This window comes from Sphaeramia orbicularis, chromosome 1 (assembly GCF_902148855.1).
Source record: "Sphaeramia orbicularis chromosome 1, fSphaOr1.1, whole genome shotgun sequence".
In the NCBI taxonomy this organism is placed as follows: Eukaryota; Metazoa; Chordata; class Actinopteri; order Kurtiformes; family Apogonidae; genus Sphaeramia; species Sphaeramia orbicularis.
In genome coordinates this window covers 16,323,922-16,351,089 of record NC_043957.1, presented here as the reverse complement: position 1 = coordinate 16,351,089, position 27,168 = coordinate 16,323,922, and the positions used below count along the sequence as shown (strand labels likewise).

At 38.6% G+C, this 27,168-nt stretch overlaps 3 protein-coding genes across 4 annotated transcripts in view; 1 reads left to right on the top strand and 2 right to left on the bottom strand.

The window, feature by feature from the left end:
* The window catches only part of LOC115411056 (histone H3), a 19,399-nt gene extending 3,119 nt beyond the window's left edge, over positions 1-16,280 (bottom strand). Inside the window, exons 1-2 of the mRNA XM_030123029.1 lie at positions 16,274-16,280; positions 15,492-15,501 (exon numbers count right to left, since the gene is read on the bottom strand). The gene's annotated coding sequence lies outside the window, so the exon portion shown is untranslated. The remainder of the gene's footprint in view (positions 1-15,491; positions 15,502-16,273) is intronic.
* LOC115438777 (E3 ubiquitin-protein ligase TRIM39-like) lies at positions 424-4,459 on the bottom strand. Its single transcript, XM_030162651.1, has 2 exons — positions 4,403-4,459; positions 424-2,563 (listed from the first exon to the last, which is right to left on the bottom strand). Exon 2 carries the CDS (start codon positions 2,529-2,531, stop codon positions 891-893), a length of 1,641 nt encoding a protein of 546 aa, XP_030018511.1. The 5' UTR covers positions 2,532-2,563; positions 4,403-4,459; the 3' UTR covers positions 424-890.
* On the top strand, positions 5,125-27,168 carry actr2a (actin related protein 2a). 2 transcript variants are annotated; one of them, XR_003938284.1, is made up of 10 exons: positions 5,125-5,232; positions 7,235-7,345; positions 7,478-7,693; positions 9,094-9,166; positions 12,506-12,642; positions 19,054-19,203; positions 19,281-19,426; positions 20,240-20,372; positions 22,691-25,347; positions 25,379-27,168. XR_003938284.1 is itself a non-coding variant. In XM_030163505.1 (9 exons), the coding sequence occupies exons 1-9, from the start codon at positions 5,185-5,187 to the stop codon at positions 22,859-22,861; spliced, it is 1,185 nt and encodes a 394-aa protein (XP_030019365.1). In that variant the 5' UTR covers positions 5,125-5,184; the 3' UTR covers positions 22,862-27,168. The 2 variants fall into 2 exon arrangements, 1 of the variants encoding a protein (XP_030019365.1); XM_030163505.1 differs by having other exon boundaries at positions 22,691-27,168.

Below are 27,168 nucleotides of genomic sequence, written 5' to 3'. Positions count from 1 at the left end.
TGAAAATATATCCATACTTGAAGCCGATTACCTAAAATGTTCAGTTGTTGGTTGAATGGGACAGAGCAACACAGCCAACAACCGGGAGGGGGCGGGGCGTGAAGTGGCTCATTTGCATTTAAAGGGCCAGTGCTCAAAACGACCTTTCTGGTGTCATTACTCAGAAATAGTGTGGAGTTGAATTAATGAAGAATTCAGTCTTAGGCATAACATTTACAGTTTATATAGACCACAGGGAAATAATTAAATCAAAAAAAAAAAGCAGAATATCACTCCTTTAATTCATAGTCAACATTTACATTAATGTCCAATTCCCTTTGGTGACCTTTTTCCACAACCTGGAAAAACAGTTTTATGATCAGTGGAGTTTTTTTTTTTTTTTTTTTTTTTTTTTTCAAATTCCACGATGACAAGAATAGGATTCATCAGGATCAGACTGTCGAAGAGCAGTTCTGGAGCAGGAGATATCATTTACATATGATTGGACACCACAGAGTCTACACCTAAACCTCATGGACAATCTATATGGGTTTGATGGAGAAGACTTTACACAGCATCCAATTCTACAATATCACCAACAGAAGATCTGGACAAAAACGAATGCAACTATAAATGTAAATAAATTCTGACATTACATTAGCTTGTGTAAACTTAAAGGTAGTCCAACTTTTCCCAGGAGGCACTCCTTTTCCAACATTATCAAAAATCTTTTTAAGTTTGTGAGTTAAATAAATATTTGATTATAGCAATTTACTATTGTGTAAACCACAGACCTGATTCCAGGTATCTATACAAAAAACCCTGATCTCAAGTAAAGAGAAGTTGATGTCCACAATGGTAAGAAATTAGTAAACATACACCTGGAGTGAGTAGAAAGTAGAAGGTTTGGTCTACATGTTGTGTCTGACAGAGGTGATGATAAGAGGGGCAGCGTTTTTACCTCCATCACTCAGACCTGGGTTGAAGTATGGGAGGAGTTTATCATTGAAGCGGCAGCCGATGAAGGAGTAGATGAGAGCTGAAGAACCCACGTCATAAAAGGAGACGAGACCCTCCTCATAATCGACAAACACCCCCACCTTCTGAGGACGACACTTCAGGGGGAGGTTGACAGGCGTTTCATCCAGGGCTCTAAACCTGTTTCGTTTCCTCAGCCAAATGGTCCAGTATCCATCCTCTGGGCTCAGCGGAACGTCTGCCTTCCTGTCGATGGACTCTCTGACCACTCCCAAATCCCACTCTGTCTTTCCTTTGACCTGAACCTCAAAGTAAAACCTGCCTGAAGAGAAACTCTGCTTCCCTAAGACACATGGATTAACTGAAAACCTCTCTGGGTTGTCTTGCAGAGCCTTCTTTACATCACTGGGCATCGCTTGCTTTTCATCATCAGACAGGGTGATGTGAGGATGTGCTGTATCAGGATCCAGAGTCACATCCACCGCAAACTGCTGGACTATCTCCAGCTCAGCTTTAGCCAGTGCAGATATCTCTTGACTGAGTTCTTCCTGAAGTTGAATTGCAGTTGTCACCACTGATATTTCATAAGTTGGTGGTTGGAGGCTGATTTCTGTCCAGTCTTTGAGAGGTGAAGTGTCTTTTAGGAACGGGAGGCTATGAAAGAGGTGGAGATCGGTAACAGCATGTGAGAGCAGCTCCACCTCAGTGCTTCTCTTCTCCAGCTCAGAGATTTCCCGTTTCAACTCTTTGATGAAGTCTTCAGCCTGTTTCTCTGTGGTTGTCTGTTTGTCTTCGATGTCCTCAATGACTTTGTCCAGGTTCCTCTGAACAGACTCCGTCAGAGCAGTGAAGACCTCAACACTTTTTGTTATGTTTCTCTGTGCACTGTCTTTGCTGAGCTCCACTGAGTGTTGGATCTCCTGAACTTTCAGTTGTCTCTCCTTGATCATCTGCTGAATTTTAGCCTCTTCTGTGCCTAGTTGCACATTATTTTCTTCATATTTTTCTGTCAGAGGAATGATTTCATGAGTTTTGTGGTCTGAATAGGTACAGAGTATGCAGACACATGCTTTGTCAGTTTTACAGAAAAACTCATAAGGCTTCTTATGTTCTGTGCATATCTTGTCTTCCAGGTTCTCCGTGGGGTTGATCAGTGGATGAGTTTTTAGGGCTGAAACTGTCAGATGATGCTCCAAGTGAGTCTCACAATAAGACGCCAGACACACTAGGCAGGATTTTAAAGCCTTTCTATTAGTTCCTGTACAGAAGTTGCAGAGGACATCTCCTGGTTTGGCAGCTTGTTGCTCGGAGCTGCTGCTCATCATCTGCTGTGCTTCTTCTCTGAACTGAACCACCATCTCTGAGATGAAGGTATTGACTCGAAGCTCAGGTCTTTGGAGGAAAACCTCTTGACACAAAGGACACTTCCATGGAGTGGTGATGTCAAAGTGTGTAGTGACGCAGTTTTTGCAGAAGTTGTGTCCACATGGTATGGTGACAGGATTAGTGAACACATCCATACAGATGGGACACAGGAACTGGTCTTCAGACAGCAGACAGCTGGCAGCAGCCATAGCTACAACAAGGAGGTTTGGCTTCAGCAGCTCTACAAAAGATACAAACACAATAATTAATATGGCCCCATTAATCTTTGAGAGCAATTTTAGATCTAACTAAAACTTCCTCTGATAAGGAGTCTGAAGATTTTTTTTTATAATGAAGTCAAATATATATAATTCACAAACTAGGGCATATCACAGTGACGACCTCATGTCAAAACCTGATCTGGCTCCTCATCAGCTGTTCTATGACCTGCTGTTGTAACAAAATAACTAATGTATGATGACATTTTCACAAGAATTTAAAGAGCGAAATTCATCTCACAGTGTGATATAGTCATTCATCTATATTATAAAAGCTAAGTGGCCTCTGTGTGCGTGCATGTGTGAGCACGTGTGTGCACGCACTCATGCGCATGTGTGTCTGGGGATTCATACAAAATCTGGAAAGAGCTGACTGCTGCAGTTTGACATATTTGTGTATTTTTGGTCAAGGAACAGACTAGCGAAAACAGCAAGTTGATAAGACCACTTGGGAGATATTAGTAATTTTGGAATACAATAGCCTTACCATCACATCGCTATGGTCAGAACACTTTGGTGGTGACTGCTGGACAAATGCGGTACAGCATGCACAAATGCACAACAGCATAAAAACTATTGCATCTAGAACCTGTGGATCCCCACAGGTCAATGCACTAGTAATTGTTTATTCCTACTGACACCCACACTGTTTGATCACAGAAGACACAAAACAAGGATAACTTGGTTGTTAACACTAACTAACCCAATTAACTAACGGCAGTTGACATCACTGGAAAGACTGGGGACATTATGACAGGTTTCCATATTAAAATATGTAACAGAAAGTACATTATGCATGTTATTTTATCTATTTATTTATTTATTTGTTTATTTATTTGTTTATTTATTTATTTTATTTTATTTTTTTAATTTTTTCAAAATACAACTTGGTCAAATTATTTCAGTGTGTGTATAAGTACTTTGTGAACATTTTGAGCACATTTCAAGAATACCGTGATCCAATCCAATCCAACTTTATTTATAAAGCACTTTAAAACAACCACAGTGGACCAAAGTGCTGTACAGAAGAATAAAAGGACAATACAAATTAATCAAAGCATTAAAAACATTAAAATAAAATAAAATAAAACAAGTTAAAATATAAAAACAGAAACAAAATGTCAGCATTGCACAAGTGTTAAAAGGCCAAGGAGAACAGGTGGGTTTTAAGAAGAGATTTAAAAACGGGCAAGGAGGAAGCCTGTCTGATATACAGAGGCAGGTTGTTCCATAGTCTGGGAACAACAGCAGCAAAGGTCCGATCTCCTCATAGCTTGCACGTTGATTTAGGCACCACCAAAAGCAGCTGATCTGAGAGAGCCAGTGGGAGTGTATGTGTGAAGGAGCTCAGTGAGGTAGGGCGGTGAAAGACCATGGAGGGATTTAAAAACAAATAAAAGTATTTTAAAATGGACAGGCAGCCAATGGAGTGACGCTAAAACCGGGGAAATGTGCTCATATTTACGAGTGCCAGTTAAAAGCAGCATTTTGCACTCTTTGAAGACAAGCAATGGAAGACCCACTAATTCCCAAATACAAAGCATTATAATTGTCCAGCCGATAATTATGATAACCGTGATAATTTTGGTCAAAATAACCGTGATATGAAATTTTCATATCGTTACATCCCTATTATGTGTTCTGAAATACTGGGAGTAAGTAAAAATGAAAGTACTGACGATGAAGAAACACATCAACTATCAAGAAATAATGCTAAACTAAACTCATTACAATTTGTGTGTATATGTGAATATGTGTGTTTATCTGGTCAATACACTGTAAATGCCATTGAATGTACTCACCAGCGTTTGACGTTATAGAAGTTAGATCTTCTGTCTTTAGTTGTGAGTTTTGTGTCAATTTACCAAACTTTCACTTTCATTTGGCCATACACGTCAAAACTTGTGTAACCACATGCCAACCGGATGAGTGAACAAATACTTTTAATGAGGAGTATGAGTGAACATAAAGTCTATGCTGGACCAGAGTTAAGTCATTCTAAGAAGTTAATTACTTTAATCTATAGAAACAATGGGGTGAAAATATGAACAGTATGATGATACATACAGCCATCCTACAGCCCTGCACTACTTACTTATCTATCTATCTATCTATCTATCTATCTATCTATCTATCTATCTATCTATCTATCTATCTATCTATCTATCTATCTATCTATCTATCTATCTATCTATCTATCTATCTATCTATCATTGGGTTAGGCAGTTATTTTATACGAATAAACCCTACATATTGACTACTTGTTTACATAGCTATATCTCATTATTTTGTAGGAGTATTTTTCATAGAAACATTTGCTGTCATCCCAAGGGCCCCCTGGCTCCTGGTGGGCCACGGCTCTTCTGTTGAGAGCTGTGTTTACACGATTGTTCTGCATCTCCTGAGAAGTATAAGAACTCCAAACATAGCAATAGTTGGAGATAAAACCCCACCATATTCACATCAAGATCATCTGGGGTGACCTTTATTTTGAAAGAGTCGCGCATGAACTTTCCGCTGTTGAGTTGCTTCCGGTTAGCTCGTGCAGGCAGGAGGAGGCTGCGGCTGGTTTCAGGGACCGAAAATGGACAGCCAAGGGAGGAAAGTCGTGGTTTGTGACAACGGAACCGGGGTAAGTGTGCGGATGGATGGTACCGATAGACAGACACTGTTCATCTCTTTTTTCTACGGTGCAGTTTGACAAGAAACGGAGAAAACTGGAAACAGGAAGTGCCGGGAGCTAACAGCTAACGTGCTAGCATGGCTGTTACAGGGATTCGTGTCACTTCGGCAGCTATTGAAACATAATTTCTTTAAATATTCAGAGTGTAGAAGAAATTGCGAGGCGTGAGTCAGATGTTGACCTGTGACATGGCTCCAGGTGACTTATTTTCCATGTAAAACCCAAGAGGTAGCTGTGTTACCTCAGTCAGTTCCGACCCCGCCCTCATTAAACTGACGCCGGTGTCTTCACTTCTCTTTACGGTTTAATGTTGTATTTAATAAAATATGCAGCTGCAGGGACGGCTTATAAATGCAAACTGGACATACAGCATCATTAATACGTGTTAATTCCACCCATTATAGCGTAGTACAGCTCGTTACAGCGGAGGAAAGCAGTGCGCAGATGTGACAGTGGTTGCGGAAGTTGAGATACTTTTCCCATGTAAGGAAACATATCAGATCTGCTGCAGTTTCCACATTTTGACTAGACTTTTATTCTGGTGCAAACCATGATCTGTATCTTTGTCCATCACTAAACTCTGTCAAAAGACGTGTGGAAGCCTTTTTATGCACTTGAAATACTTAGATCTAATAGTTATTAAGATTTATTACTATTTTTCCTGTAAAACTGTACATCTGTTTACATTTTTAGGTCTAAGATGTATCCATTACCATTTTAGGCCATGCACAAGACAAATTAATATAAAATGATTGTGTAACGTTAATAAAGTTATGTAATTTTGTTTTTTCTTCTGAAATGTGATGCTTGCTCTGCGCAAGGTTTGTTTTTAAGCATTTATGCTGAAGTGATGATCTGCGTCAGCTTTTAAAAGTCTTTGTAGAATAGAATTGTATTTAATACATTTAATTTAATACTATTAATGTAATTTATTGTTGTAGTTGGCCTAATACAGTAAATTGTATTAACAGAGTTCAATTAAATGTATTGAATACTCATTACTGTCACCAGCTGTTTTTGACTCAATATCTCCTAAATCTAAATCTTTCTTTGTTTTATAATAATTTGTTGAAAATGAATGTCACATGATGAAAATAAGAAACTGTTCTCAGTGTCTAGCCTGGTTAAATAAAAAGTAAAATACATAAGTACATTCTTTGGTTCTCAGTACGAAGTTCACTTAATTTTTTTTTTTTTTTTTTTCATTCACAGTAACCTGGTTTCTTTGTTTATCACCAATAACCTGATTATCTAGGAACCAGGTTCTAAATCAGACATGCTTATTTTGTTCTAATAAAAACAAATTTATTTTTTTAATATGAACTAAAAATTTTATCCAGGCATGTTCGGATCTGTGTATTGAGAGCTGAAGCCCGCCCCCCCCCCCCCCCCCCCCCCCCCTTCCTGTTGTGTCCCATAGGGCCATATTTAAGAAAAAAAATACAGTCAATGGTGAGACAAGTTTTTTTTGTTTTTTTTTTTTTTTTTTTTCAATCTAGTGGGAACTCTGCATCATTTACACATATGCTTTTTGTCTGTTTAACAGATAAGTGAATAAGTGTGAGTTTGTGGTAAATCTGTTGAACTATCAGACTGCAAAAATCTGTAGATATAAAGACTTCATACCTGAAAGTCATGGAGGTGATGTAACCATAACTGTCTCTGTCCATTGTCTGTTCAGAGTATGTCTCTGCATCTTCAACATGACCAGACTGGAGCCATTAAACTTCTTTATCATTTACACCTCGAATGAATGAGGTAGAATATATCAGGGAAGCAGTCGTTTTGGTGTTGGTGATATGTATCATGTTCAACAGGAGTTGCAGTCACTGAGCTGTTAAACAATGAACTAAAAGTTACTGCATTACTGGACTTTGGCTCTCTAAAACCATGCTGTTCTAATCATTATAAATAGTGTATGTATTTTTTCTTCTTTTTGACATTTTCATAGTTTGTGAAGTGCGGCTATGCGGGCTCCAACTTCCCTGAACACATTTTCCCTGCATTGGTTGGCCGGCCAATCATTCGCTCCACAGCCAAAGTGGGAAACATTGAAATTAAGGTAACAGTTTAATGATTCCCTGTATAATTTTAAAGATCAGTAACATCTCTCATACTAATATCATCCCACATCAGTGAAGGTTCTAGTGTCAGAATTTATTTTCCCACTTCATGGGTGACTTTTCTCTGGCAGGACCTAATGGTGGGTGATGAGGCCAGCGAGCTGCGCTCTATGCTGGAGGTGAACTACCCCATGGAGAATGGCATCGTCAGGAACTGGGACGACATGAAGCACCTGTGGGACTACACATTCGGCCCAGAGAAACTCAATATCGACTCACGCAACTGTAAAATCCTGCTGACGGAGCCACCCATGAACCCGACCAAGAACAGAGAGAAGATTATTGAGGTGAGAATTTAAAGTCGAATCAAGCAGTTCAGACTCTATGAAGATGTCAAAGGGGTGATGTGACCGGTCTCCATGTTTTATAATAAATGTTAATGCACACAGTATGTCAGTATTATCATGCAAATGGGCTAAATGATCAGAGCCATGAATGAGATGTCACAAGCACTTTTATTAAAACAAACTCAAGTAAAATAAAAAGCACAGACAAGGCTTCATTTCATGGATGAAAATGTACAGTTGCAAAACATGTCAATGAAAAATCATACTACATGAATAGAAAGAATAGTTGTTTCTCTGAGGATCCTCTTTCATTTGTTTTCAGGAATAATAACAGACTGTCGTGTGCAATTACAGGCTTATCTCCCACCAAAAAACAGAACAACATCAAACTATAGATTGTGAATTGTCCTTATAGTTTTTACATGATGTTACACACTCATAGCAACTCTGACAGGAGGCAAAATGAGGCTTTCGTCCACTGCCATCTCTTTTTTTAATAGGTTTATTTGTGTTTTTTTTCTTAAATCAGCTGTATTAACGGATGTGTACATAAGCCTGGATAATGATTCTGCAGAATCCATGAGAAAGAAACTCATAAATACACAGAGTGCATTAAAAAATATAGATATTTATTGTTAACATAAAGCTGCCATCCAGGTGAAAACAAACCACTCGAGTCCTTCACAAAAGCAAGCTGTCAGTGGAGACTCATTTAACCTGTAGAAACTGTCAGCATGGTGCTTGTGCAGATCTTGAGTCTTAAAAAGTATGGAATTTTGAAGTGCTGTTTTCCAGACCTTGAAAAGTCTGGAATTTTGTATGAAAGTCTTAATAAAATATGGGAAAAAGTTTCTCTCATAGGCTGATTTTAGAGTATGCTCAAAGGCACATAATCTTGTAAGATAAATACATGAGGAAAACATGTAAAAATCTGGATCTGATTTCACTAACCGGTCGGTACTGGAACGATTCTAATGAAACTTGTTTGTGTGATGTCCATGCACTTTTGTGATTTTCATATATTTTGAACATGTTTCTGTCAGTAAAACATAATTTATTTGCTTTGAATTATGCATCATTCATTCATACATTCATTCATTTATCTTCTGAACCCGCTTTATTTTTGCAGGGGGTGCTGGAGCCTATCCCAGCTACCTATGGGCGAAGGCGGGGTTCATTCATACATTTACTAAAATTAACTTTTCAACCACAAAGTGTGTGTGGGTTGAAGCAGGACTCATGTTGGATTGTAGCCATGAGACCAAAAATTTCTGAATTGTCTCATCCCATACCTTGTTTGGAAACCATCAAAAACTGTCCGAACATGTTACAGAAAAACATCTGTGTTTTCCTGATGCTGTGCACATAAAGTCAGTGGATGTCTGTCTCTATTCTGGCAGGTGATGTTTGAAACGTACCAGTTCGCCGGAGTGTACATCGCCATCCAGGCCGTCCTCACTCTCTATGCTCAAGGTACGATGGCATACAGATACAGCTGGTCTTTATCGATCTCAAGGGGGGAAATTCACTTTATTTTATTAGCTCAGGGGAAACAAAGAAAGGAAGAAAACCAGACAAAAAATAGAATCAAACAAGCAGTCATCTGTCTATGAGTCATCACAGTTAGACCAAAGGATAAACTCTTCGAACATAAAATATTACTTGTGCTTGTTTCATGTACAGCTGAGTGTTTATGCCATTTTCTTATTTATTACACCTGCTGAAGTGTTACTGGTTATGTAAGTACTGATTGATGTTTGTTAGATTATTTGCAGTGGTTCATCATCTAAGTAGTGGTTATGGTGAGTAGTTTAAGTGTTTTAAATTTCCTCCCTGTCAAGTAAATGTGTTTAGAATGAGGTAGTAAACACATAGATGTACAGTGAGTTTAACACACTTCCTGTTAGAGCAAGACTTGTATTCATTTTATTCAGCAAAAACGTTTTATTCATTAATTTTAAGACATCATCGCCATCTGGTGGCTCAAATGATCATTGATCAGAAAAGTTAAAGAACAAAGACAGGAGTCATTCAACTGTTGACGGAACTGATGCGACTGCATTGAGACTGTTTCTGTACAAGTCAGAAAAACCAATAAGGACAGATAGGAGTTCATGTGGACTGGTTTAATGAGACAAATAAGACACATATGCTAATTAGCTGTATATTATTACAGTTTAATCTGCTGTTGATGCACGCAGCAGCCGTCTTTAAATTTGAGGTTGAGACTTGGTGGAGTGTGTCAGATTTTCTAACTCTGAGGTGTGTTCCAGTTGTAGTTTTTAACTGTAGCTCAAAATATAAAAGGAAATCACACAAAATGCAAACCAAGGAGAACGATTACATCTGAACAGAACAAGAAAAAAAGAAAGGCTTCCAACCTTCATTAGCTATCACCTTACCTGATGTAGCCCCCTTTAGTTATATTTACTAAATTTGGACAAGAAAAAATAGCCATCTGCCCCCACACAATGTCTGGAATCAACTTTTTAACTGATTACAAAAAAATCTAGTCCATTTAGATTTAGTTGATAGTTCATTCTTAAAGGGGTCATATTTTGCTAAACCCACTTTTATTAGTCTTTGGTTCATTTATTTGTGTATTTGGATTATAATGGGTTATAAAGTTTGAATTTTAACTCTCCATGTGCTGCAAAACTATCTTTATATTCATTCTGGCAAAAATCAAGTGGATTTCTACAATCCGTTTTAATTCCTGCTTAATTTGTTACGTCTGTAACTAGTTACGTCATGACATTTCTTCAGACAAACATTTCTTCAGACAAACATTTCTCCAAGTACGACTTAATTGTTTGTCAGCAGCAGCAGTTGTAGTAAAAACTGAAAATATGTCCATACTTCGAGCCAATTACCTAAAATGTTCACTTATTCGTTGAATGGGACAGAGCAGCACGGTCAACAACCTGGAGGGGGCGGTGCCTGAAGTGGCTCGTTTGCATTTAAAAGGCCAGCACTCAAAACAACCTTTCTGGTGTCATTACTCAGAAATAGGGTTGAGGATGGACCTGTGGAGTTGAATTAATGAAGAATTCAGACTTGGGCATAACATTTACAGTTTATGTAGACCACAGGGAAATGTTTTAAAATGCACAATGGGCTCTATGCACAGCCCCACTACTTCCTGAACTTCAGGTAGCTCCTTTATTTCCTGTCTTTCATTATTGGGCACACTGATTAATCCAGGTGTGTTTTACCACAGTAGTCACAACAAGAAGTAGCAGATACACCTGGATTAATCAGTGTGTCCAATAATCAAAGATGGGAAATAAAGGAGCTGCCTTAAGTTCAGGAAGTAGTGGTGCTGTGCATAGAGCCTATTCCATTTAAGAAAGGGTCAAAATGCAGTAATGTCCCACCAGAGAGCGAACTTTAATTGATTGCCATTTCAACATTTCATTTCAGTATAACGTAGCTCCTTGTTTTGGATAATCCCTCATGACGTTATGGTCCAACTAAAGCAAAAATGAATTTAAAAGTAAAAATGTGGGTCATTTAGCAACACTAATTTGTCAAATTGTCTCTAAAATGTCCCGTCAGAGAGATTTTGAATACTATGTTTTGACCTAAAAGCAAAATATCACTCCTTTAACACTGTTTGAAGATGATCATAGATGTTCCTGAGGAACATTTACAGGAATATTAACAATGATTAATGTTAAAATCATAGCAATTTAATACAAAACTTGTCAGATTTTATGATAAAACAAATGGAATAAAAAAAAAAAAAAAACATACAAACGTTTGTGGTGGTTTGAGTATAGATTGGTGAATTTACAAGGTGAATGAATAAAACAAGGTCATATCAGTGAAAAAAACACACCAAAGAACAGAATTATGAATGTTAAGCATCTGGGATGAAGAAATAGATATACAGCAAAAGTTTGGATAGTGTTTGTGATTTTAATACTAGACAAAACTATTATAAAAATATATTCCAAATAACTACTTGACAAAGTTAAATGAATATTTCTGTGAAACAAACTGTTGGTCGGCCCAGATGGTGTGATTTGTTAAGATGAAATTTCCATAAAATCAAAAGCACTCTAGCAAACACCATCATGTGCAGCTGTTTAGATAATCCATCCCTTATAAATACCATACTTTCCCGGCTAGAAGCCACGCCTGAATATGAGCCACATCTGACTATAAGCTGCAGGTGTCCACATTGTAACATGAGATATTTACACGGAAAGATTATTTAAATATTTATTTACACATCTTAACTGTTTTTTCCAAACAGTGCCTGTAACACGGCAGTAGAATGGCAGTAACATGACTGGTTAAAAAGCCCAGGAAAGTCATTGATCACTATCTTCATCTTCCTTCTGTGCATTGAAACCACTGAAGTCGTCTTCTTCAGTGTCGGAGTTGAACAGCCTCAGAAAGGCTCCGTCACACACCTTCTCAATCTCTCTTTCGTTGTCGCTCTCAATGGCACTTTCGTGTTGCAGCTCTATTTCCTTCTTGGACAGCCAGATTGATTGCATCTAACTTAAAAGCTGGATCATATGCATTTCTTTGTGTGTTTTCCATGATGAGGGTTTGTGCATGACACACAAAATGATTAAGTTAAGTTTAAAACTTCTCCTCGTCGTATCACCTCTTCCACCTGTCTCTCTTTTGCGCTTCCTGCTAGAGCGCCCCCTGGAGGCCGTTAGCCCAAAAAAAATCTATACTCGAGTCGCATCATTGTATAAGCCGCAGGGTTCAAAGCGTGAGAAAAAAGTAGCAGCTTATAGTGCGGAAAGTACGGTATCTGATTTCATAATAAAAGTGTGGTTTTTCGTTCAGGGCTGCTGACCGGGGTGGTGGTGGACTCTGGCGACGGCGTCACCCACATCTGTCCGGTGTACGAGGGCTTCTCTCTGCCTCACCTGACACGACGCCTCGACATCGCAGGGAGGGACATAACACGCTACCTCATCAAGGTACAAGAAGTAAAAATACACACGACATGAAGAAAAGAAACTGACATAAAGGTGGAAAACCTCTCAGCTCAGTTTAGCTCATCATTGTTCTGTTCTTATATATTACAAGAACCTGTACACAATCATCCCCATTTCGTGAAACTTGTCAAATTTATTTCTTGTGATTTATATAATTTTATGGTTGGGTTTTCCACAAATGAGCAATTTATCGAGTTTTCCAGAGACAGATATCGAGTACAGAACTTTGGTTTAAGTGGGATTACTTTACTAATAACATGAATTACTAACTTGAGGTACCTTTTTAGTGGTTATATTTAAAGCACATACCCAGAATGCAAGAGTTATGTTTGTAAGTTTTTTATTGTATTAAACTAGTAAATGATGCCAGGACATACAGTAACACTCACAATGAAAATACTCTCATCTACAGCTGCAGGAGCCTCGGTCAAGGTTCAAGGTTTTAGTTCAGGACAGAATAGTCTTTACCTGTCAGTTTTGGGGATTTTGTAAATTTTTTGTTGATCTTTGGGTTGAAAATATTACTATTCCTCAAACTTAGATGTACAAGGGAGTGTGAAAAAGTTCAGACAAATGTTATAATTTGAAAATGTGCAGTGGACAGCCCCAGTAATTCTACAAAGATGCAATCTACCGATGGAAACATAGATTGAAAAAGTGTTTAGAGTGTAATGGAGTTTATGTAGGAAAATTATTTTTTCTCCCTCATGTGTATAAGTGTATATTTTACTTGGTGTCTGGATGTGGATTTTCAAGCTCTAAAGCAGAGGTCTCAAAAATGCCAAATTGCCAAAGAGTCCAGTCTGGCCCCTGGGAGGAATTTGTGAAAGGCAAAAATTACACTGAAGATATTAATCATTTTAGTTCAGGCTCCACATACAGGCCAATTTAATCTAAAGTGGGTCAGATCAGTAAAATATTATCATAATAACCTATAAATACTCACAACTCCAAATTTTTCTCTTTGTAAATATAAACATTTTTGTGTGATTTTACTGTATTTACACTAAAACAAAATATCATTTCACAAAAAAACGTGAATAACCTGCACAAATACGAACATTTTGAAATGTCTGAAGTGCAAGTTTACCAATATTCTGCTTGTTATTAAATGTTTTGTGTATTTGTTGATCCACTGTGATCTGTAAGTTGTAATTTACATGTGTAAATGATAAACTGAGACAGAATTTTTTTTTTAAATTTCACTTACTTTTGTAAAGAAATTTCATTTTGTTATTCACATTGTTTTAAAGGATAGTTAGTAAATGTAAACATTTTCATCACATAATTTTACTTTTTTTGCTTTAAAACATAGAGGAAAGTTTGGAGATGACATTATTTATATATTATTTTGTTACTATTTCACTGGTCCAGCCCACTTCAAATCAAATTTGGCTTAATGTGGCTCCTGAACTAAAATGAGTTTGACACCCCTGGTCTAAAGGTTTTCAGAATGTCTCATTTCACAAATGTCTTGATACTTTTATCATTGTCTTGATATTGTATTTATTTGTGATAGGGCTGCACGATTAATCGATTTTAAATCGAAATCGGATTTTTTAATTAGGACAATTTTTAAAAAAGGGAAATCGTAAAATCGATTTCTTCTCTCTCATGCCTCCGGGCCGCGCGCCTCCGCGTGCCCGCGGGTTACCGTAGGCTCTTCCTGTGACAGCGGTCTTTCACAGAAGTCCGTGTAATGACCGGACGTTAAATATGTTCATGAACCCGCAGTACTTATACCAATGTAAGCCGTGGCTTCACGCACGGATCCCGCAATTGAAATATAACTGCAAGCGGATCACTCATCTTCCGTTGTCCCGGATCCGTACCGTACTGTCTTCTTCCGAACCGGGTCCGGGTCTCGGGGTCATCAGCCTCAGCAGAGGAGCCCAGACAGCCCCCTGCCCACACACATCCACCAGCTCCACACATAGAATCCCTCCAGCGTGTCCTGGGTCGGTCTATTCCACGCACGGATCCCCCAGTTTAAATAGAACCGCATGGGGAACACTCATATTAACCTGGTCCACGCACACACGCACGACTGATGCCTGTCACTGACTGACACTGGTATCACTTCTGTGGGCCAGATACCCAGAAAAGAAAGGAAAAAAAAACTTTTTTTTTTTTTTTTTTTTTTAATAATTAATTTAGTCCTCTTACTTGCTAAATTTTTCATTCACAAATGTAAGTTCTGTAACACAAAACCAAATATTATTTATGTTTTGTAAGATGTTGAAATTTATTTAAAGCTGTTAGATAAATGTGGAAACAAAAAGGTTGTAACAACTATCAGTATTTGCTCTGATTTGGACATTTTCTTATAGTGTATTCCCCCTGACAAACTTATGTTATTTTCTTGTTGTATACATTGTTTGTGTACTCTACTTCATTTCAAAGATTTAATGAAGAGAAAAAACAAAACAAAACTGTAGGTTCATCACATGATCCCATCACAGCTTTGAGGTCGGAGCAGTGGCTTGCATTGTGGGCTGCTCACGAAAACGACATGTTGACTGCTGTTGCCTTTTCTAGTTATACCCAAAAATCGAAATCGAAAATCGAGTTTTTAGAGGAAAAAATCGGGATTTTTTTTTTTTCCAAAATCGTGCAGCCCTAATTTGTGAATAAACTAAACTGAAACCAAGTTTTTATTCCATATAGTCACAGATTTTACATATGAACTCTTTAAATGATTTTTTTTTTTTTTTTTTTTTTTTTTTAGAATGAAGTAGAATATCTGTTGAGGTCTAATTATTAGATGAATGAATTTGTTTTATGCTTCTTTCTTTTTTCCTTCAGTTGTGGTGATTTTATGTATTAGTTACTGAGACATGGCTTGGCATTGACGCATCTGTTGTACTCACCGAGACCTGCCCACCAAATTTTAATTTTTTATTTTCTACTAGAGAGGGTAGAAGAGGAGGCGGGACTGCCTCAATTACAAATGACACACTGACCTCAAATGGAGTGTCTTTTAACAGTTATAAGTCATTTGAGCACCATGCCTTTACTTTTAGCAGCCCTCCGATTCTTTGCATCACTATATACAGACCACCCCATCACTCTAGTACTTTTATCAGCGAATTCTCTGACCTTTTATCAATCATTCACATTTCTTATAGCAGGATTTTAATAACTGGTGATTTTAATTTATACGTTGATGATTCCTCGGATCCAATATCCAGAGAGTTTTTAAACCTTTTAAATTGTCTTGATTTTAAGCAGCACGTCACACAGCCAACTCACAACAGAGGACACACTCTGGACCTGGTCATAACCCATGGCCTGTCCATCAGTGTGTCCTCTGTTGTCGACCTGGCTGTGTCCGACCACTACTGTGTATTTTTTAACATCACCAGTTTTAACCAGGAGGAGGCCCCCGTGAGAACAGTGAGGAGGCGCTATCTAACTTCTGAAGTGGCTGCAAATTTTATTGAGATTTTACAAAGAACTCCTGCTAAAATTTTACCTGCGTCCTGTGATTTTATCGTTGATCATTTTAACAGTACACTGAAGTCAACTCTGGACTCAGTGGCTCCACTAATAACTAAAACAATAAATAGAAAACCTACACCCCCATGGAGAAAGAACGATGAAATCAATAAACTGAAAAGAGAATGCAGGAGTGCTGAGAGAAGATGGGGAAAGAGCAAACTGACCGTGCATTACGAGATTTTACGTCAACAACTCCAAACCTACAATAACGCAGTCAAAAAGGCACGAATTTCCCATTTCTCACAACTCATCACCAACCATAGAGACAACCCCCGGTTCCTCTTCTCCACTTTTAATATTTTAACAGGCACTGATTTTAATACAGATATTAAGACACCAACAGACGATATTTGTGAAAACTTTGCAGACCACTTCAGAACTAAAATCAAGGACATCAGATCCAGCCTTTTATCCCAGAAAGTTTTGTCTGTTAACACACCTGGACTGTTGTCCTTGTCTGAGGAAACACTGGAGAGTTTTGCCCTGGTTGATGCGAGGACACTTGGTCGAGTTTTCTCCCAAGTAAACCCAACAACCTGCCTTTTAGATCCAATTCCTACATCACTTTTAAAGACATTTTATGGCTTCTTTGAGGAACAGATTTTAAACATCATGAATTGCTCTCTTCAGACGGGTGTCTTCCCCACCGCCTTTAAAACGGCGGTGGTGAAGCCCCTTCTGAAGAAGAGCAACTCAGACCCCAACATTCTTAATAATTACCGACCTGTATCCAACTTACCATTTTTGAGTACAATTTTAGAAAAACTGGTTTTTAATCAAGTTACTGACTTTTTAATCAGAAATAACATTTTAGAGAAACATCAGTCTGGTTTTAGGAGGAACCACAGTACCGAGACAGCACTTTTAAAGATTTTAAACGACATCAGGTGGAATTTTGATAATAAAAAGTTCACAGTGTTGGTTCTACTGGATCTAAGCGCCGCTTTTGATACGGTAGACCATCACGTTTTATTAAATAGACTCAGACACCTAGTCGGCTTCTCCGGTACTGTTTTTAACTGGTTTTGTTCTTATCTCACAGACCGATGCTTTTATGTAAGTATGGATACATGTTCCTCAAGAACACATGAAATTGGATGTGGGGTTCCCCAAGGTTCAATTTTAGGTCCACTTCTTTTTAATCTGTACATGCTTCCCCTTGGGGACGTCATCAGGAGACACGGCATCAGCTTCCATAGTTATGCTGATGATACACAGCTATACATCGCCGTGTCTCCTGATGACACAGGGCCAATTGATGCCCTTTTTAACTGCATTGTAGACATCAAGTCATGGATGGCAGAGAATTTCCTACAGCTCAACCAGGACAAAACTGAGGTTTTAGTTATAGGTCCTGAAGGCCAGAGAGAGAAACTTTTACCAAAACTAAAAGATTTTAAACCAACACAATCAGTAAAAAATCTGGGCGTGATTTTTGACTCTGAGCTGAATTTTATCCCACATATCAAAAATATAACAAAAACAGGTTTTTATCACCTTAAGAACATAGCCAGAGTCCGCCCGTTTCTCTCTCAGGCCAGTACGGAGGTGCTAATGCATGCTTTTATTTCTTGTCGCTTAGATTACTGTAATGCCCTGCTCTCTGGTCTTCCCAAAAAGAGTATTTTAAATCTCCAATTACTACAAAACTCAGCCGCACGCGTGCTGACAAGGACCAGAGGGCGGGAGCACATTACACCGGTTTTAGAGTCGCTGCATTGGCTCCCCGTACGCTTCAGGATCGATTTTAAGATTCTCTTGCTGGTTTTTAAATGTCTTAACGGCCTTGCGCCCTCCTATTTATCTGATCTGCTTTTACCATATCAACCCTCGCGGACCCTGAGGTCCTCCGGCACTGGCCTTTTAACCATACCAAAACCCAGAACAAAAACCCACGGTGAGGCAGCATTTAGCCACTATGGCCCCCACCTGTGGAACAGCCTGCCGGAGAGCCTCAGGACTGCAGAGACTGTTGTTATTTTTAAAAGAAGATTAAAGACACACCTTTTTAATCAGGCTTTTAACTAATTTTTTAAACTCTTCTTGTTCTTATTTTGTTTTATTTATCACTGATACTTTATCTATTCTATTTTATTTATAATCTTACATATTTTACTCTTGGTACTGTATTTATTTTATTTTATTTATTCTCTTAGTCCTATGTGATGCTTTTAGTTTTTAGCTTTTAACACCAGTGTTTCCTCAGGGCGGTCCTCCACACTGGGAGCTGTGTCTGGTCTGCTAGTGGGGGTACTGTCCTTGGGTCCCTTTGGCCCGGCTGGCTAGGGGTCCTCCCTTCGATGTGGGGGTCCACCTGTCTGTCGGAGTCGGGGGGGCTGGGTGCCGGTCCCCCCGATGGCACGGCCTGTGGCTCCTCCCAGTGTGGACGGCCCCAAAGGTGGCGTTTCCTTGATCCACAGTGCCATGCCATGTCTCCCTGTTGTGTGCGTGTGCATGTGTGTGCGTGTGTAAGTGTGTGGGCGTGTGTGTGTGTGTGCGTGTCTAGTATGGAGGGTGGGAGGGAGGGGTTTTCTTTGTAATTGTTATTCTGTTTTTATTGTGTAATTGTTTTTAATTCTGTAAAGCACTTTGTGTTGCCTCTGTGCATGAAAAGCGCTTTATAAATAAAGGTTGATTGATTGATTGATAGTGGTTTAGTAGAAATACATAACCTGGTGCAATGACAAGGGTTAATTAATGAAGTGTTTTTAGTCATTTTCAGAGGACTTTTTCTCTGCAGCACAGACCAGTTCTGAATCAGGTTACATTTCATCTGCTGTTTCTAGATGAATTTATTGATTTAGAAGCAGTCAAATATTCCAACATTCATTGCTACTTTTTAAAATTATCCCATGAATATGTATTTGTTTGACTCCTCATTATATTCACCAGCTGCTGCTGCTGCGAGGCTATGCTTTCAACCACTCGGCAGACTTTGAGACGGTGAGGATGATGAAGGAGAAGCTGTGTTACGTCGGCTACAACATTGAGCAGGAGCAGAAACTGGCGCTGGAGACGACGGTGCTGGTCGAGTCCTACACGGTCAGTCCTGTTGAACGCCTCCATTGCTGTCAGCAGCAAGGTTTACATTCCTGAACATTTGATTATCGTCTCCTCAGCTCCCGGACGGTCGGGTGATCAAAGTGGGCGGTGAGCGCTTCGAAGCCCCCGAGGCTCTGTTTCAGCCTCACCTCATCAACGTGGAGGGTGTGGGTGTGGCTGAGCTGCTCTTCAACACCATCCAGGCTGCAGACATCGACACCAGGTCAGCTACACCATCATCTGTATACGCTTCCCATGATTTCCATTAAGATCATCAAATGTAGTGACATTTAATGTGTTTTAATGTTTCACTTTTAGTAAAAATTGTCAAAAGTGTCTCAAATCTCAAAATGTCATTCTCAAGAATCTGTATTTTTCCACCATCCAAAGAAAATATTTGTGTTACAGATGCTGGAGTCTGAGAATTGTAACTTTTTCCTTAAATGTACACTACGTTCACATGGTTGGTCTTAATGAATGCACAATTGAGATTTTTTGCTGAAATCCGATTTTTTTTGTTTGTTTGTTTTTGCGTGGTGGTTCACATTATACTTAGATTCAATGCCATCAGACTGATGTGTGAACAGTCTGTGGTCCTGAAATGATGTCACATGTGCAGAGGATGATGTGATGTCACATGCATCACACTGTGTTTATGGAAGTAAATATACACCTTCCTGGGTCCCACCTCCTTCTGGGCTGAAGGAATTGGGACGTCTGTTGCGTTACAATGATGTAAAAGTCAGATGAAATGTAACATGATCGTTCAGACTGAAGTCACACTGAAAACATTAGATATTTATCTAATTCAAGACTAGATATGGACATGGCCTGGGTTTGACTTGGAAAATCAGAATTTGTGCTGTCCAGACTATCGCACATGGGCAAGGAAGTTAAATTTGGGCAGAAATAATCTGATGCGACAGACTCAGTTTTTAGGAAAACTCCTGATCCTTTGACACCTCCCAGAGTCAGATTGGACAGATGCGATGAACAGACCGTCATTAACCACCACTGGCTGTGTTTTTGTGACCAGGGCGGAGTTCTACAAACACATTGTCCTGTCTGGAGGCTCCACCATGTATCCTGGTCTGCCTTCCCGTCTGGAGCGGGAGCTGAAGCAGCTCTACCTGGAGCGAGTGTTGAAGGGCGACGTGGACAAACTGTCGGTGAGTTCAGGATGATGAAGCTCTGTCACTGTGTTTTATTATAGAGGAGCTCGGTCAAGGTTTAACAGAATGGAATCACAACCTCACAGACATTTCACCTGTATCTGTCACCTGTTCCTTCATTTCAACTCCAATGAACTTGTGGTCCTTGTGATTAATCCCAGAGTGATTTACCAAGGAAACATCTCTCCATATTGGCCCCTGAATGACAAGATCCTGTCAACCTCAGGAATCCTCTCATCAGTCATGAAAGAGCTGGAAAAGTCACAGAATTTTCAAGGCTAATTTTGTAGGTCATGAAATGAAGGAAAGGATTTACAAATGTTAAATTCTTAGGTCGTCAAACTCATCATGTTTTACTTTAACTGGTCACTATCTGAAGTCAAGAAGTTCACTGAAATACATAATAAATGATTCTCACAAAGGGAATTGATGCTGTAATTAACTGTAAATCCACAATCCTCAGTTTGGTCTTCACCAAACTGAGGAATTTGGGTGTCATCTTTGACCAGGCCATGTCTTTAGACCACTACTCCAAACACCTGGTGAAGAACTGTTTCTTCCAGCTTCGCAACATCTCCAGACTCAGATCCATCAATGAGCTTGAGATGATCATCCACACATTTGTGTCTTCTTGCTTAGACTACTGTAACAGCCTGTTCACATGCTTAAGCAAGAAGGAGTTGGCTCATCTACAGTTTGTCCAGAACTCTGCTGCGAGGCTTCTGACCCGCACAAACAGGAGAGCCCACATCACACCCATTCTTAAATCACTCCATTGGCTCCCTATTCTATATCGTTTTCATTTTAAAATTCTGATGCTAACTTTACATAGCTAGGCGTTTGCATACATTGCTGCCCTGATTCAGCCCTACAGCTCTGCTCATAGCCTGAGGTCCTCAGAACAGCACCTGCTGATGGTTCCTCGCACCTGTTTTAGCACGCGGGGTGACAGGTTTTTTAAACCTGTAGCACTGCATCTTTGGAATGACCTGCCTCTACAGTTACGGTCCATGGACTCTGTAGAGAGTTTTTAAAAACACCTCAAAACACTCCTGTTCAGGCAGGCTTTTTAATTTCCCAGCTGACTCAGGGCTGCTACAAACTGATTGCACTTTATGTATTTATCACATTTTAATTCTATTTTATTGTGTTCTAATGGTATTTTAATTGTATTTTATTCGTAATGTTTATTTGTACTTCGCACTGTAAAGCACTTTGTGACTGTGTGAAAAGTGCTCTATAAATAAAATTTACTTATTTAAATTTACTTATTATAAAACTAATATTTTAAAGATTTTGCCCTACACCCTCCTAGAGGGTTTGCATATTTGTCACCTTTTCTATCCCTGATAGAAAAGTCTGCAGTGAAATTTACAATAGTAGAGAGTAGCATCTGTCAGATTTAGACATTGAATAAAAAAGAACTCGGGGTTTGCAGTTGTTGTCTTAGTTGACTAATTACACTGTAATTTTACGTAATTTTGTATCTACAAGAAAGAGTATGTGATTCCTTTCAAATTTCCAAGGTTTTTTAAAATATATGATCAGCATCCAAGTTACAACTACAGGCAAATATTCTGACAATTTCAAGTAGAAAACTAAGAAATTTCAAAGGGTTCATAATATACTTTTTCTTGCTATTATATTTTTATATATATATATATATATATATATATATATATAAACTGTAATTATAAAATTAGTCACCGACACCACATCACGCACATTCTCACCCCCCTTCACCTGCTACCAGTTATATAGGGTAAAACTCAAAACCCTGGAGTTTCTGGGTGTTTTTGTCTTATGGTCTAAGTTCATATGTTTGAGTCTAATTCTCAAAACCGCAAAGTCAAGACAAAAAATCATTGCATCATGTGACCTTTATTTCAGCTCACTGTCTCATTCAGTTAGTTTTATTGTTAGCTTAGCATTGTAAAGTTGGTCCCATTGGTCTGTTTTATTGAATTATTCCTGACAGACGCTGGTCTCAGACTTTTAGACTGATTTATACATATTTGACCATTTAAGTGCCTGTTGTTTGAGTTGTGGTCTGTTTTCCCACAGCCGGTTTTATCGAGCTTTTAGCTGATGTTCTACTGGTTACGTGGATGTGTAGAATGTGTGTATAGTTAAAAGCATTGCATAGCATTACCATGGCAACGTGGACAGAACTGCAGCTGCGTTTAAGAGGTTTAAGGACAATTTATTCTCCGTATTCTGTTGTGGAAAACCCTCCCCACATAATTAATGACAGGCCTCAGTAGATTTTATTTTACCATCTCATCATTCTTTCCCCTTTTCCACCTCATCTCCAGAAATTCAAGATCAGGATAGAGGACCCCCCTCGGCGTAAACACATGGTGTTCCTGGGCGGAGCTGTGCTGGCAGACATCATGAAGGACAAAGACAACTTCTGGATGACAAGGGAGGAGTACGAGGAGAAAGGGACAAGAGTTCTGGAGAAGCTCGGAGTCACCGTCAGATAAAAACAAAAGCAACAAAATAAACTCGATAAGACGCTTCTCCCCACCATCCCTTGGCTTTCACGCCATCACATGGCATCACGCAGAGGGATGGTGGGGAGCGGGACAGAAGATGAATGAAGGATGTGGATTTTGGGTAAGAAGTCTCATGGTGAGGACAGACTATTCACATAGAAACCATAACACAACGTTAACAGATGTAGGACATTTGAGGAATGTGCTTATTAACAGACAAGAGGACTGACACCACCGCTATCTGATCCGATATGAATAAGGACACTGAGACGGTGAATCCAAGCGCCGTCTCAGTGCAGAATTAGTGTAGGTTTGTGGCCGAAAACCGACATCCTGTTACCCCTTTTACACATGTCAACACGACAGAATTGTATCCTTTTCCCATCAAAATTTACCAGGATGAGATGCACACATGTATCACTGTGTCTTATCATGTATTTACTTACTTTTTACTGTTATCTTACATGTTATGTGGTTATCACAACATTCCTTTTCTAATTTATGATCAGGAGGAGCATCATCAGTGACATTTGACCATGCCAGAATATCAGTTAAAACTGAGATAAAGCTGAGGATAGTTGAGTCTCATTTATTCTCTACATTTGCATGAAAACAGATGCATATGTTTCACACAGTGCAAATGTCACTGCCTTTATACTTCCATGAGTCCATTGCATTGGACTAAGAGCTTGTCAATCAGTCCACCAGAGGGCGCTGCTCTGAATTAACATACTGGCCAAATACCAATGACAGAGGAGGTTTTACTAATATTGACTTTGAGGATTAGTTGTAAATATGTAGGTAGTTTCTCACCAACTCGCATAGTCACTCTTCAAACAGTTAAGCCATTTCTGGAAATTATTTACTTCAAATGAGAGAAGATTAATCTTTATTGTCATTGCATTGTCATACTTTACACAACGGCACACATCTCAACACTGCTCCCCATGGTTCCCTTTGGTACTGCTTCGTATTCTCCATTTGGTTCGTGTCCGTGGACAGAAATATAGACCAAACTAAACTCTGACGGACAGACGACTCTGTGTGTATCCACATGCATATATAGCAAAGAGCATAAATGAGCCTTTGTATTTTGTTGTTCCATCTCCTGCTGCGTTCAGTGTACCACACTCAACATACATGTACTTGTATTATGTGTATGTGTTTACTTGTGGCCACAGACATTCTGAAAGATGTGTTTCAGATCACATTCAGCTGCTGCAGATGCTAAAGCAGTGCAGGAAACATTTATTTGACTGATCCAATAGAAAAAGGAACAAATCACTGGTTTCATTCCAAAATAATGATTTAAAGTCAAAACAGCGCTGTGGTTAATGTGATGATGTTTTACATTGATTTTTGTACATTCCATAAAGATCATCACAATATGATCTTGACACATCGTCCCCTTTTTCAACTGAAACAGGAGAGAAAATTTGTTAAATCAGTAAGAGAACATCGACACAGAGCTGTGTTTTATTTAATGCATTAAATATGAGCGTGTTCATTGTGACAGAACTAGTTCAGACACATGCAAAGGTGGCAAAAGTACTCACATTCTGTACTTAAGTAGAAGTACTGATTCAGCTCCTTTACTTAAGTAAAAGTAAAAAAGTACAACTTGTCAATTGTAATAAAATAGCAGGCAAGGAAGTGGAAAAAATCAAAGAAGATTCATGGATGAAAATAATTTGTAGGACATTTAATAATGATGATCATTTAATTTGACCGTGGTTGATCCACAGCCGGTTTGTTTTATTTTGAAGTGAGCTTCACCTCTGTTTACATCTGACCCAACATCGCTGAGCAGCACATATTAGAGATTTATTGATGGCGTGTCTATAAGCCAAAAATAAAGCCCTTAAAAGTGAGTTACTATGTAGACAATGTGTTTAATCACTGGTTGCGTCGCAGTACTCAGCTTTGCAGGGACGGGTGGAAAAGTTTGGAAAAAGTGGACCCATGCAGGACTCTGGTACTGACCCTGGTCACAGCCTGTGTTCCTACTGTCCTCCACTGATTTTCCCTCTGAAGTGACGTATTTTACGTACTGTCATATCCGTTTAGTTTGAAAAAGTAATTAGCCTATTCTGAGAATGTAAGGAGTATAAATTACAGATATTTATGCAAAAATGTAGGGAGTAAAAGTAAAAAGTTGCCAGAAAAATAAATACTCAAGTAAAGTACAGATACCTAAAACATCTACTTAAGTACAGTAATGAAGTACTTACACTTTGTTACTTCCCACCTCTGGACTCATGTAGGTTTAGATACAGAGGATTATGACACCCCCCCCCCCCCCATCCTCTGACTGGACAGTGAAACTCTACAGACACATCAGGTGTATTTTTCTTTTCTACCTGAAACCAGAAACGCATCTTAAAGTTTTTCCGTCACAATGAAGTTTCTAGACATAAATCAGACACATAAATGTTTGTTCCTGGACCAAAAGGAGTTCAAGTAAAAGCACATGTGTTCTTCACTTTGGGTTTTGTACAGATGAAGACAAAGTGTGTTATTAGTGGTTTTTAGGAGTTTTCATAGGTGAATTTGTCATTTCCCCTTTCTTTCATCCAAAGCTGGGCTTCATATCAAACACACAGTTACAAGTGGTGTCAAATAAGCACATTTCCCAAATCTAGTCCTACTGAGGTTAAAATGTCCCAGCAACATTAAACATGAGAGGCCGTTCACACATAAACCATCAGATACATTCAGGTTTGTCACCATCTGCCTCCACGTGAAGCCATGATGAAGAGAAACATAGAAAGGAGGGGCATTAGAGAGATTAAATATCTAATAAAATAAATGAAGGGTCACATTACTGTTCCCCTCTCCACGTTTCCTGAATGAAGTTACAAGATTAAAGTGAATCTGTATACTGTAGGTGCAGCTCAAACACAGCTCATCTGTGTTTTAAAAGTTTTACAGGATCAGTCTAGTGAGTTTTCTGTTCTATTGTTAGTGTCAGAAAATCCAAACAAACTGAATTCATCAGCTCAAAATGATTCATAGATACACACATAAACACACATACACTCACAAAACCATACATCAAGTATAACTAAAACCTGGCTTCCACTGCTCTCTGCAAGAAAAGACGTGTTAAATAAATCAACCACTAAATCTAACGTATGTTATGTGCAGTGTATAGGATGAAGATTGTAGGTAAATACTTCAGTCATGATGCAAATTTATAAGAGTTTCAAGCCTTGTTTAAGAAAAGATCAGAAAAGGTTCACACCATTTTCAAAAAATAATGGTAACAACGCAACCTAAATTAAAAGTGTAGTTCGGATATGAAGCCTTTGTGTCTCTAGTGAGTCCAGAAAAAAGGCAAAGAACTAACTGCACCAGATTAATTTATCGTTTCAGAAGCTCCTCACTGTCCTGAGAGTCTAATGCAGTGTATTTCATCCTTGAGGTCACAACCCCACATGGGGTCGCCTAAAATTTCTAGTAATTGATTTAAAAAAAAACAAAAAAAAAACTAATAAATGTATTTTTTAATGATTCAATATATTTAATTAGAATTAAAACACCATGCACTTTCCTTAATAAAAATCAAGTTCAAGTAAAACGCAGGATATAACATCTGAGAGAGCATATCTTGATTGACCTGATCATGTGACCGCCTGCATTACTACACTTTAACACAGTCGCGATCAGAAAACCAGACCAAACAGAGAATGGAAAGATTTATTCGCCCGCCTGGTCCTTCTAAGACCACCAAGAGAAACTGAGAAACAGACACCAAAAAGGTGCATTATATACATTATAATAAAAGTCTAAAAGTCATCTAAAATTAAGGTTTATTTCCAACATAGTATAATAAACTATTACATGATCAAAAACAAATTAGTTTTAGCAAAAAAAGTCTGTTTTTTAATGTAAGGGGTTGCCAGAAATTTGTGATGTTAAAATGGCGTCACAAGCCAAAAAAGGTTGGAACCACTGGTCTAATGTGATTCTTTTCCATCACTGGAGAAAAGACAACTTCATTAACACAATGAATTTCATACACATTTTAATGTGCTTTATATAAATAAGAGAAAAATCCAGTAGGAAATAAAAACAAAGTGCTTAAATAGTAAAAGATCAAAATACTTCATTACAAAATAAAATGCTTAACTCAGTATGACGTAAATCATACGCACAAATGTCCCTGATGTGTGAAGACTTTTAGACTTTATCCAACTTCTACTGTTTTTACACCAGTACTCCAGTGTTTTAAATCCCTAAAACTGAGACTTTTGAAAACTGTGTTGGATAAACATCTCTGCTCCATTTCAGAA